Source organism: Carassius carassius, chromosome 46, assembly GCF_963082965.1.
Source record: "Carassius carassius chromosome 46, fCarCar2.1, whole genome shotgun sequence".
Lineage (NCBI taxonomy): Eukaryota > Metazoa > Chordata > Actinopteri > Cypriniformes > Cyprinidae > Carassius > Carassius carassius.
In genome coordinates this window covers 2,490,720-2,502,872 of record NC_081800.1, presented here as the reverse complement: position 1 = coordinate 2,502,872, position 12,153 = coordinate 2,490,720, and the positions used below count along the sequence as shown (strand labels likewise).

Genomic DNA, 12,153 nt, shown 5'->3' with positions numbered 1-12,153 from the left:
GTAAAATTATATCCTTTAAAAGTTATTATTGGAGTCATAAACATTTTAACCATTTATTGCACTTTGTTTTCTCCTAGTTATTTGCCTACAGCAAATTTTTTCTTAAAAGCTTTGATTATAGCGAGTGAAGAGAGTTTTATTTTTAACACTTAAATAGCTAATAGCCTTTAGTTAGCCCAGCAAAACTGATTACCACAAGCAAATTAGGATTTATAATTCAGGGCAGGAGACATTCTCACCATACAGACATTTAATTGGACAAAAACACTGAGCTTGAGAGAGAATAAATCTAGAATCTGTTGTGTTTCTTAATCAGCTTGGATCTGGATGCCTGTATGGACCGCGGAGCTGGATAAGAGAAGATAGGTATGAAGTGATCCTGGTGTGTAGAACAGATTTACTCCACTTTAACAGACTCTTAGGAAAACTACAGGCCATTCATTGCAGACTGCTAAACAATTAAATATTTTCATCAGTTCATCAGCTCCTGTCATTTGCCATCTGTCCAATGCTAATTAATAGTTTAAAGAAATACAGCCACACAAGATTGTACGAATCCTTAACTTTATTACCATTTTGAATATAAATTCCTGCAGTCCACAATAGAAAATGCAGAGTGTATACATTGAAAAGACTGATCCCAAACCAGTTGTGTGCACGGGCACATAAAAACAAGACATCAGTATACCGAGGGTCATGTTAAAAACACTGCATCAAACGGACATAGTACCATCATGATCTACTGAACAGGGGCGCAGGGATAAGCAACTAGCAGGATGTCGTTTATTACAAAGACAAAGAGGGAAGAAGAGGAAAAAAGCCCCAACCTTCAGGTGACACACTAAATCATTTTGTCCATGATATATAACAGATCAAAGAGTCAATTCAGTGCACCAAACGCATGTACAGAACAACTAACTAAAAACACACAAAATAGCTCTACCACAGTAGGTGAATATGGTTTGCATCTCTCCGATGCAATGCAGTAATTCCTGTGGTGTGTCCAGACGTTTATATATGAAAAAAATACGTTTCTGTTCATTGATGCACACTGCTGTAAGCAAAATCAGTTTAGAAAAAAAAAAAAAAAAGCAATGAAAACCCCACACTGGAGACAGCTGTAAATGAATCAGACACTGCACTTGGAAAGAAACCAAAACACGCTTGCCAAAGGCTGCACTGAGACCAGTTGAACATCGTCAGAAGAGAGCAGAGTAATCCGTCATAGGCTGTTGTAAAGTGAGGTATGAACGTGACGGTCAAGTCCAGAGTAGAACTGACCTGGTTGCAGTATTCCGGGTTTAATTAACCATGTTTGTAGCAGCATTAAGTTCTGAGAGGAGACCCAGTCACTGGACCGATCAGCGTTCCCTGACATGGAATTTAACACGTCAAAAAAACAAAAAAAGTGAAAAGAAACAAACAAAATCCCAAAACACAATCAAGAAGTTGTCTGAGTGAAATGTAACGGGACAGAAGCGACACGGCTGGGAAAGGAATGATGTAGCATTTTCTAGTTTAGTGATTAATGTTCGCATGTATAGTTCACAGATTTAGGGCTGAACGAATTAAAAGCACTGCTGGTGTCAAATCATTTGCGGTGCTTTTTTTGGAACAAGGACCAGTTGGTGGTTTAAAAAAAAAAGAAAAAAAAAAAAGAAAAATAAAATTTCCAAAATTAATACCAATCTTCATCTTCCAAAAACAAAATTGAACATAGCCAGAAGAGCAAACGGCTCTTTAGCACAACCAGTAAGCTGACCTGCACTGAGAATGGGCAGAAACGCACTACGTAGCATTTGTGTGCTAGTAAATTTATCACGGCAATCAGTGAAATCATGGTGGCGAGTCGACGGGGGGCATTAAAGAAAAACAGTCAAAAATGTTTCACGAAAAAGCATTCAACGATATGTTGATTACAAGTTAAAAGTCCTCTAGATTATGCTCACTCAAAAAATAAGCTCTTTATTTCTAGCTTGAATCACGGAGTAGCTAAAAAGTATAACTGGAGACATCGAGTTACCACACACACACAACCCAAGTAAAAACAACGAGTAGGTCAATTCACCTTTGTCCAGAACACAACGACATGAATTTCACACAACCTACCATATTTTAGATTTAGATTTGTAAAAATAAACTTGAATTCTCTAGGCCTGAAACTGTTGTTTGCGAAAAGAAAAAACTTCAGTATTTTGCAAATCGCTTTGTGTCAAGCCGCCATCAGAGCATATCTTTGTCCAGTATAATGACAGACACTTTCGACCAATTACCCATTGAGTGCGAGACATACACGTGTGCATGCATCCATGAATGGACATACAGTATTTGGAGTCATTTTCCAGTGGTGTTACACAGAGAAGGCGCATGAAGTGCGCAAGCCTCCCTGACACTAGGGGGCGCTAGAGAGTAAAGGTGAATTTGAGGGTGAGGGTTGCACTAGTGTAAAGGAAAGAGGGGGAATGAGGGGGTGGGGAGGGTCAGTCCAGCTCTGGTCAACAGGAAGAAACAACGTTGGATTGTGAGGTAGCACAAGTTGCTAGTTACTGTTCCTCTTCCTCTTCTTCCTCCTCCTCTTCTTCCTCCTCCTCAGAGGACTTCGATGGCTGCTCCTCCTTCTCCTGAAGAGAGACAGCAACAAACAGTCAAATGAGAGAATAACACTTACATTTGCATTACAGCAAATGTTAATCAGGTTAGATGTCATATTGAATCTCTTGTGGATGAAAACAAGGTTGTGAGGGACAGACTCAATCTTTACAATGGCTCACACTCCTAGATCATGTCATTTTCAAAACCATATCATGGAGGTTTTGCCGCCTTAAAGGTTTCATAAAAACAGCACATTAAACACTACAACCTTTAACGCACTGTACTTCAGTGTGTAAACTCCATCAGAGAGTCAGTGACTTGCTGACTCATAACTTGCACCAATAACTTAAAGCGGTCTTCTAAGTGCCTCCTGTTTTCTTAGTGTGAATGAGTAAGTGGAGGAAACGTCCCAGCCTGGCCACAGTAACTTGTAGTGTGACTCAAAGCCAAAGGTTTGTGTGACTCAGCTGGCTGGATTCCTGCGGACATGTTTGAATGAGGAGAACTAAACCCCAGAGCCAGAAGCGTGCCTCATGTGAGAGGAATGCAGCACAAAGATGTGAGGCTGATGACTACACAGTGAGCTGTCGAGGAAACGGGGGGCGGCACTGGGCTCTGCCAAACTGACTTAACAGCAAAATAAAAGGTTTCAAGATATTTGATCGGTTCTTCTAAACAAGACCGACAGGAGAAACGAAGGGGGAAAACGAACTACAAGAAATCCCTCATGAGAATCAGCCAAATATTTTTGTTGTTGCTCATGGCAACTTCCCACCACACGAACACCCATTTAGCCTTGTGGTTTTTTTTCCTATAATGGCACGCAAAATGCACCAAGCAGAAAACAAATAAAAACTCACTGCTTTCTTGGGCCGTCCTCTGCGTTTCGTCCCTGCGGGTGCCGAAGCCGCTGCCGTCTTCTGAAAGAGAGAAGGAGAATAAACAAGGTGCTCTGCATGCAGTTGAACAACAGAGGGCGCCGGTGTCCTCGTGCTGGCAGGCCGCCCAGGGGCAGCGAGTTCATTGGCTATTATACTGGAAGCGGACATGAGCAGCACGCAGTGCACTTCAGCTCACCAGCCACCTGGTCCGGAGCTGAGAGACAGCTGGTACAAGTGGAGAGAGAAACGGCAGCATACACACAAACAAAAGGAAGAGACAGTGTGCATATGAGGGGGAGGGGGGCGGTCAGCTGTCGTCATGACAATAGATGGAGGGGAAGGAAGGGTAGAAGCATCATCTTCGAGACAGCACTGCTGCCTGTGCACCTGCAACACACAGCGCCTGCTACGCCACAGGAAGCCAAAACATTCAACCGGAACTGAGCAACTGGTTTATCTGCAGGCTCGAACAAAAAAACAAGACTGTTTAGATCTTAAGATGCACCAAAGAGGAGGAGCCAAGAAACTGATTGTAAACAGGCATGTTTACACTTATGGAAAAAACACATAATGGGCTGTTGTTTACGGAACCATAGATGCCAATATTTGTGATTTAACTCCATGTCAGCAACAGTGGCTATATACATGGTTGTATGTGCCAATAGAGAACTCTGATTCATGTTAGAGCAGGAAGACAGATGCAGGTTTGTCAGTTTCTTGTGGCAATATCGTAGAGGTGCTAGTTGTGCACAAAACCACTGAAAGGTTTCTACTCACTTTGCCCCTAGATGCCGTGGAGCTGGGCTTGTTCTTGCTGCCCTTTGGTCTTCCTCTAGGCCTCTTCGGTGTAGGAGAGCCACTTGCCTCCTGCTGAACCTTGAAAAGGGCAAATAACCAGAATTTTTATACAAAACTCTGTACACAAACATGAGCCAACTGTTGGTTATCATATACTGATGGATAACTTATCAAGCATCTGCTGTTCATAGATAACAACTGGTTGCTACTTTTAGACCAACAGGTGGCATGCAGTCCTTGGTTGCCAAAAGAGAATCAAATACACTGCAGACCAACTATCAGTGTTATAGCAGTTAAATGAGCAGCTCAGGGTCAGCGTAAAGAATATTTCCTGTCAGGTCTATGCAAGTGGATGGTGTGAGCCAACAGTAAATAATGCGTATCAAGCCTGCTGTGCATTTCAAGGACAGGAAACCAGGTTTACGTCAATGTAGACTAACATCTACGTCATCTGACTTGGAGAAAAGTGTGCAAAAGAACAGCACACTTATTAACATTTATAGCCTTTCAGCCATTTGACAATTAAAAAATATATATATATATATATTTAAAAAATCCTTTACTGATAAAGCAATTACATCCTATGACTGAAATTACTTCAAAGGCCTGAAATATACTGAAAGTAAGCCATTTAAGCAGGTTACATGTCTGTTGCCCACTTGTATAAAAATGAAAAGATTACTTACAAATGCTTAAGCATATATATGTCTACACACACAGTTTAAAAATGTTTTAAGAAGCCAAAATAGTGATGCACAAGTAATCCATCTTGCTGTATGATGGTGGCCCTGGATTACTACTCAAAGGCTCTGATTACATGAGCGAGTAATAGAAACTTTAAACCCAGTGCACTCTTAAGGCCCTAATGACTGACAGCTAGATGAACCAATCAGATGCTGGCACTTCCCAGCGGCCAATCAGTGCGCAGCTGAAGCAGTAAGTGGGTTACTGCTGGTTTAAAGAGATCATGTTACAGGCCTTGGTCATTCTACCACTACAGATGACCACTGCACATGTTCAGCGTGTGCGATGGAGCTGAAGATGCACCAAACAAAGACCTCAACATAGCCCATCAGTTAAGAGCTTTACGAGATAAAGCAGCACACTAAAAAATAGTTTTGATGCTCTGAGCCCATGTGCAAGACCCCCCCCTCCCCAAATAAAGCACAAAACACACATTGCAGGCATCACTTTAGCCCAGATTTCAAACTAAGGCAGTGTTCAATATGAAACACCGCGACCCATATAATACCACAGTGCCCCATATAAAGCAGTGCAGTACCTGCGGGTGTTTCCGTGGTCTTCCTCGTCCTCTCTTCTCCGCTCCGTCTTTCTCTTTAGGAGCCACGGTGTCCTTGCCAGAGTCACTCATTCTGCCTCACTGCGAAACTACTGCAAAGAGAGTAGGGTGGTAAACAAACACGATATCAGCTGAAAGGATAGACATTTTAAATAAGTTACTAGGCGGTCGTTTGGTAGAAATTAACTTTACATGGAGTGTAGTGAAAGAGTGCGCGGAACGACCGGCTTCCCGTTTGTTTACAACACGCGCTAGGCCCAACTTAGCGTGAACTCAAACCCAACACAACGTCGGTTACAACGCAAACGTATTTAAATCGCGTCGTGTCCGTTTAAATAATTGGATATCATTACCTTAAAAATAGTATATATACAATCCGTGGGAGTTTCGCTGTGCTGCGGCGGAGCTTTAAAAGAGAAACCTCAAAGGCGAACGGTTTCTACGGATACCCCGCAGCTCCAGTACGAACCGGAACACGAACTCTCAGCGCGAGATTCGCGCCCTTTTAAATCCCCGAGCGCGTGAAAACACGGTTCGGTTGTTTACACTGCGAAGAGCTTTAAACGATAAATAATAATAATAATACATAACAATAAAAGTAAAAAAGAATGCAAACAAAAGACAAAGCGACGGTTTTAGTCAAACGATTTTGGTCTTTTGTTTTAAAACCCAGTTTTTTTTTTTTAAGGATTGCAATATTTGCGGTATATTTAAAAATATATATATATTTGAGAAGGGTGTGAATTGCATAAACTTACTATAACTTGGGGTATGTTATAAATTAAAGAAAAACGCGCCACGCGAGCCCGCCAATCGGTTTAGTGTTTGTTAATCCTGTTCAACTGTGCCTTAAAACCAAACAAATTTCACCCATTTCTGTTTTCCTGTTTGCAGAGAGCGAACATTTCTAAAGCCAGCTTGAAAATAAATAATATAGATTTAAAACGTACCCTTTTTAAAGGATCGGTCGGGACGATGTCCGAAGCGTGTAAAGCCGCGCGGTCTGTGAGCTACGAATGAATGAAACACAACACTCCTCTTCGGGAGTTTAGGGGCATTTCACGGGGTCTTCCACACCGGAAATAGACCGACGGGGGCGGAGTCATTGGGCGGGACGTGCGTTTGAATCGTCACGAACCAATAAGCTGCATTGGCTGTGGTCCCCAAGTACACCCGGCTGCAGCCTGCAGATCGAGGCGGGGCTGCATCTGGGGCGGAGTTGCACGTGCAGTCCCGCCCCACACCTACTCTGATTGGTTCGAACGTCTTCAAAGACATACATGATAGGAAATGTGTGCGTATATTTTTTTTTTTTTTTTTTTTTTTTTTTGTCTGTCAAATTTTTTTTTTTTTTTTTTTTTATTGCAAAAAGGGTACAAATCACATGTGATTAGCCATAATATACATAACACACAAAAAACACAGAGGTAAACAGAAAATAAAATAAAATAGCCAGGGGAAGCTTACAAAGTGAAAGAGGACCATATGTTAATAGTTTTAACAGCCTTTTTGTTGTTTGAGCCAGAAATCAGATTAATATAATGTTCAACTTCATGGATAAAAAGTACAAAACAAGGTTTTTTAGAGCTGAATTTACATTTATGAATGTGAAATTTTGCCAAAAGTATTAATAAATTTATAATGAAGTACGTTTTTTCTTTACTTAGACTTTTATAAAAGCAAAAAATAACATCCTTCCACAATAAGGCAAAGTCTTTATAAATATGGTCAATGATGAATCTGCTGAGGTTTTGCCAAAATGTTCTGGTGTGTGGGCAATACCAAAAGAGGTGCAAAACAGTTTCAGGGTGGTCTTCACAAAAAGAACAGTTTGTATTGATGTCCCTTTTAAATTTAATCATGTAATGATTAGCAGGGTAATATCTGTGAATTATTCTAAAAGATACTTCTTTCACCTTGTTTACTAATAAATATCTGTGAGGAATCATCCAAACCTTTTTCCAGTCAATGTCATTTACAAATTGGTTCCAATAAAATGTAACATTTGGAATAGAAACAATCTCTTTCTGAAATAATGCACGAATGTTCTTATTATTATGTGGAAGTTGGGAAAAACAGATTCTTCCAACTGGTGAGTCAGCCACATCAGGGAGGGAGACAGAAGTAGGTGGAAGTCTGCCAGTATACTTAAAAAGCATGATTGTGCCTGATGGATTGGCGTCAAATACGATTGCGAATTCTTTCGGCGTAACAGGAATGTTATATGTTGATAGAAATTCTGTATAGGAGAAAAGACGCCCTTCTGCATTAAATAACTGGTCCACCAGCAGAATCTGATTACGTACCCAACTCTCAATAAAAAGACTTGTTCTTATATAAAATATCTCTGTTATTCCAAATTAGATACCTGTGGGGTGAGAAATTATGCTTGTAGATAAGAGACCAAGCTAAAAGGACCTGCTTATGAAAAGTGGACAGTTTTACAGGGAGTTTGTCTACATTGTAGTTACATTTCAAAATAAAGTCCAGACCACCAAAACGAGAGAATATATAATGGGGAATAAAATTCCAAATCGAAACGGGGTTTTTAAGAAAATGCTTAGCCCAATTAATCTTAAAGGTATTATTTAGAGTATTGAAGTCCAAAAAATTGAGACCACCAGATTCATATTTATTCATAACAACACTTTTTTTGATATAGTGGATACGATTTTTCCAGATGAAGTCAAAAAGCATTTTATCAATGTCTTTACAGATTTTACTAGGAAATGTGTGCGTAGTTGGTGGAGACACCCCGCGCGGTGACGTCACGTACGTATGTCACGTATGTACGTCACGTATGTGTTTACCGCGCATGCGCTTGTAATTTGCATTGCGTGATGACGTTGGTTGTTTTCGCATCGTGCGTGCATTAAAACGATGCGCATACTTAACAGAAAACTCTAATAAAATGTTAAAGTATTAAAGAACATTAAAGTGTAAAAAAAAAGACGGGAAAAACAACCATGTTTAACCATGTTTCATCTGAGGTAAAATTATACGGAATTAAAATTTATTCTGTAATATCTGTGTAGTATCTTACTTACAATATATTAACATTCTGTTGCACTTTACTTCACGGTGTATATTGTAATATTACACTTTAATGGCACCTTATATTTCTTATTGAGCAAGTCAAAATCACAACAGATAAAGTACAGTCGTCGGCTCTAATAGTGCAGATGGTAAAACGTGTGTTGTTCACAATATGATGCAATCGATCCGGTCCGAATCTGCCTTTTTTTTCCCTATCTTTTCAAATTTCAAATCACATCAGAAAAGCATTTATTTTAAATAAAAACGAAGGAAAATAATCAAAAAGTTGTGAGGGAGGGCTTTATTGTCCTAATATGGTGGTATCCATTTAATAATTTTAATTAAAATGATAATTTACACTCAGTAATTATTGCATAGTGTTTTATAATGTACTACAATACTGAGGTGCAGATAATTGCCACTATTTGCAATAAGTAATATAAATAGCAGAAAGTTAAATTTTAATAAAATGAAAACTAAAAGACTTTCAAATCACATGAGCCAATATTTTATTCACAATAGAACATAGATAACATAGCAAATGTTTAAACTGAGAACGTTTACAATTTTATGCACAAAATGAGCTCATTTCAATTTTGATTTCTGCTACAGGTCTCAAAATAGTTGGGACGGGGCATGTTTACCATGGTGTAGCATCTCCTTTTCTTTTCAAAACAGTTTGAAGACGTCTGGGCATTGAGGCTATGAGTTGCTGGAGTTTTGCTGTTGGAATTTGGTCCCATTCTTGCCTTATATAGATTTCCAGCTGCTGAAGAGTTCGTGGTCGTCTTTGACGTATTTTTCGTTTAATGATGCGCCAAATGTTCTCTATAGGTGAAAGATCTGGACTGCAGGCAGGCCAGGTTAGCACCCGGACTCTTCTACGACGAAGCCATGCTGTTGTTATAGCTGCAGTATGTGGTTTTGCATTGTCCTGCTGAAATAAACAAGGCCTTCCCTGAAATAGACGTTTGGAGGGAAGCATATGTTGCTCTAAAACCTTTATATACCTTTCAGCATTCACAGAGCCTTCCAAAACATGCAAGCTGCCCATACCGTATGCACTTATGCACCCCCATACCATCAGAGATGCTGGCTTTTGAACTGAACGCTGATAACATGCTGGAAGGTCTCCCTCCTCTTTAGCCCGGAGGACACGGCGTCCGTGATTTCCAACAAGAATGTCAAATTTGGACTCGTCTGACTATAAAACACTATTCCACTTTGAAATAGTCCATTTTAAATGAGCCTTGGCCCACAGGACACGACGGCGCTTCTGGACCATGTTCACATATGGCTTCCTTTTTGCATGATAGAGCTTTAGTTGGCATCTGCTGATGGCACGGCGGATTGTGTTTACCGACAGTGGTTTCTGAAAGTATTCCTGGGCTCATTTAGTAATGTCATTGACACAATCATGCCGATGAGTGATGCAGTGTCGTCTGAGAGCCCGAAGACCACGGGCATCCAATAAAGGTCTCCGGCCTTGTCCCTTACGCACAGAGATTTCTCCAGTTTCTCTGAATCTTTTGATGATGTTATGCACTGTTGATGATGAGATTTGCAAAGCCTTTGCAATTTGACGTTGAGGAACATTGTTTTTAAAGTTTTCCACAATTTTTTTACGCAGTCTTTCACAGATTGGAGAGCCTCTGCCCATCTTTACTTCTGAGAGACTCTGCTTCTCTAAGACAAAGCTTTTATAGCTAATCATGTTACAGACCTGATATCAATTAACTAGATGTTCTCCCAGCTGAATCTTTTCAAAACTGCTTGCTTTTTTAGCCATTTGTTGCCCCCGTGCCAACTTTTTTGAGACCTGTAGCAGGCATTAAATTTTAAATGAGCTAATTAAGTGGATAAAAGTGTAAAATTTCTCAGTTTAAACGTTTGCTACGTTATCTATGTTCTATTGTGAATAAAATATTGGCTCATGTGATTTGAAATTGCTTTAGTTTTCATTTTATTAAAATTTAAAAAACGTCCCAACTTTTCCGGAATTCGGGTTGTAGTATAAATAGAATCTTTTCTTCTATTTGCACTTAGTGTAAATAGCCACTGCCTTTCTTATGCTATGGTTCTTGTTGATCTATTTTTTAACTATAAATTTGGACATTTTTATTTTGCTTTGGCAATTCTGCATGTGAAACATTTAAGCCAATAAGGTAGCTTTAAGTTCAGTTGACTACACAGAGTATATTTTCAGTGTCTGCATCCCATTTTATGCAAGGTGCCTCTAAAAAAACCAAACTGATGACAGTGATCTTTTTTATTTATTTCAAAGAACAAAACAGAAAATATAATTGTATATACAAATATAGATTAAGACTAAAGACATGACACAAAAAAATAATAATCTGAAATTCACCTCCATCACTGATAAAACAATAAGTCAAGCAGTAGCCCTCAACTTCTTTGAATGGATCAAACCCACACAGGACTCTCCTCCTGCGATTCCTCACACACAGGTGGACAGTCTTTAAATATCGCACTGCACCGGAGGCACTGGGTCAGAGAACATGACGCCCGGACACTCAGGTTGTATTGTTCAGAAAATGCACTCCAGTTCACCTTATTTACATAAAATAACAAACAATACTAAAGCAATATTAAATCATTTTGAAAAAAGGCAGAAGAGCCAAACAAGGAAAATATTTTAAATGTATTTTTAAATATATTATAGCATGGTGTTAGAAAAAGTGTTATTTGCTTTGTCTGTAAACTACCTAAGAGATTTAATTTATAACCAGCATTAACATCAACTAAATTAATAAAGTTTGTCAATTCAAAATGTAGGTTGCCTCGGCTTGAGAAAGCATGGCCTGAAAATTTTACAGTTGAGGGCTATATAGTACAGTCTGTCAGAGAAAGAGAAACAGATTGGGACATTCTAAAAGCTTGCTTAACGTGAAAGTACGTGGCTTTATGCATTAAAACAGTGTTTTAAAAAGACCAAACTCAGTAAACAAATTATAAATAAAGCATTCTATTCACAGACAAGCAGATATGAGCACAGAATACCAACACAAAGCGTTTAATTTCCACCCAGAACCTGCTTGTCTGTAAATAAAATGTGTTATTCTTGCACTCTTGCAGTTTAAATCTAGATTAAAGACCCATCTCTTTAACCTGGCTTACACATAACATACTAATATGCTTTTAATATCCAAATCCGTTAAAGGATTTTTAGGCTGCATTAATTAGGTAAACCTGAACCGGAAACACTTCCCATAACACCCGATGTACTTGCTACATCATTAGAAGAATGGCATCTACGCTAATATTAGTCTGTTTCTCTCTTGTTCCGAGGTCAACGTAGTCACCAGATCCAGTCTGTGTCCAGATCAGAGGGTCACTGCAGTCACCCGGATCCAGTACGTATCCAGACCAGATGGTGGATCAGCACCTAGAAAGGACCTCTATATCCCTGAAAGACAGCGGAGACCAGGACAACTAGAGCCCCAGATACAGATCCCCTGTAAAGACCTTGTCTCAGAGGAGCACCAGGACAAGACCACAGGAAACAGATGATTCTACTGCACAATC

General features: G+C 39.6%; 1 protein-coding gene across 6 annotated transcripts; it reads right to left on the bottom strand.

The window, feature by feature from the left end:
• Positions 1–1,694: 1,694 nt before the first annotated feature.
• Positions 1,695–6,673, bottom strand: LOC132129155 (high mobility group protein HMG-I/HMG-Y-like). Of its 6 annotated transcripts, none has more exons than XM_059540632.1 (5): positions 6,522–6,672; positions 5,554–5,663; positions 4,251–4,349; positions 3,453–3,512; positions 1,695–2,621 (listed from the first exon to the last, which is right to left on the bottom strand). In XM_059540632.1, exons 2-5 carry the CDS (start codon positions 5,641–5,643, stop codon positions 2,544–2,546), a joined length of 327 nt encoding a protein of 108 aa, XP_059396615.1. In that variant the 5' UTR covers positions 5,644–5,663; positions 6,522–6,672; the 3' UTR covers positions 1,695–2,543. The 6 variants fall into 6 exon arrangements, with proteins under 6 accessions (XP_059396615.1, XP_059396616.1, XP_059396617.1 ...); XM_059540633.1 differs by having other exon boundaries at positions 5,554–5,660; positions 6,522–6,670; XM_059540634.1 differs by lacking the exon at positions 6,522–6,672 and adding an exon at positions 5,925–6,061.
• Positions 6,674–12,153: the final 5,480 nt, after the last annotated feature.

What these genes read in the sequence shown, in the direction of transcription:
- LOC132129155 (XM_059540632.1), bottom strand. Translation starts at nt 5,643, where the DNA reads ATGAGTGACTCTGGCAAGGACACCGTGGCTCCTAAAGAGAAAGACGGA. An exon ending in CCACGGCATCTAGGGGCAAA is followed by an intron (nt 3,513 to 4,250) that starts GTGAGTAGAAAC and finishes TCTCTCTTTCAG; the next exon opens with AAGACGGCAGCGGCTTCGGC. An exon ending in GAGGACGGCCCAAGAAAGCA is followed by an intron (nt 2,622 to 3,452) that starts GTGAGTTTTTAT and finishes GTCTCTCTTCAG; the next exon opens with GAGAAGGAGGAGCAGCCATC.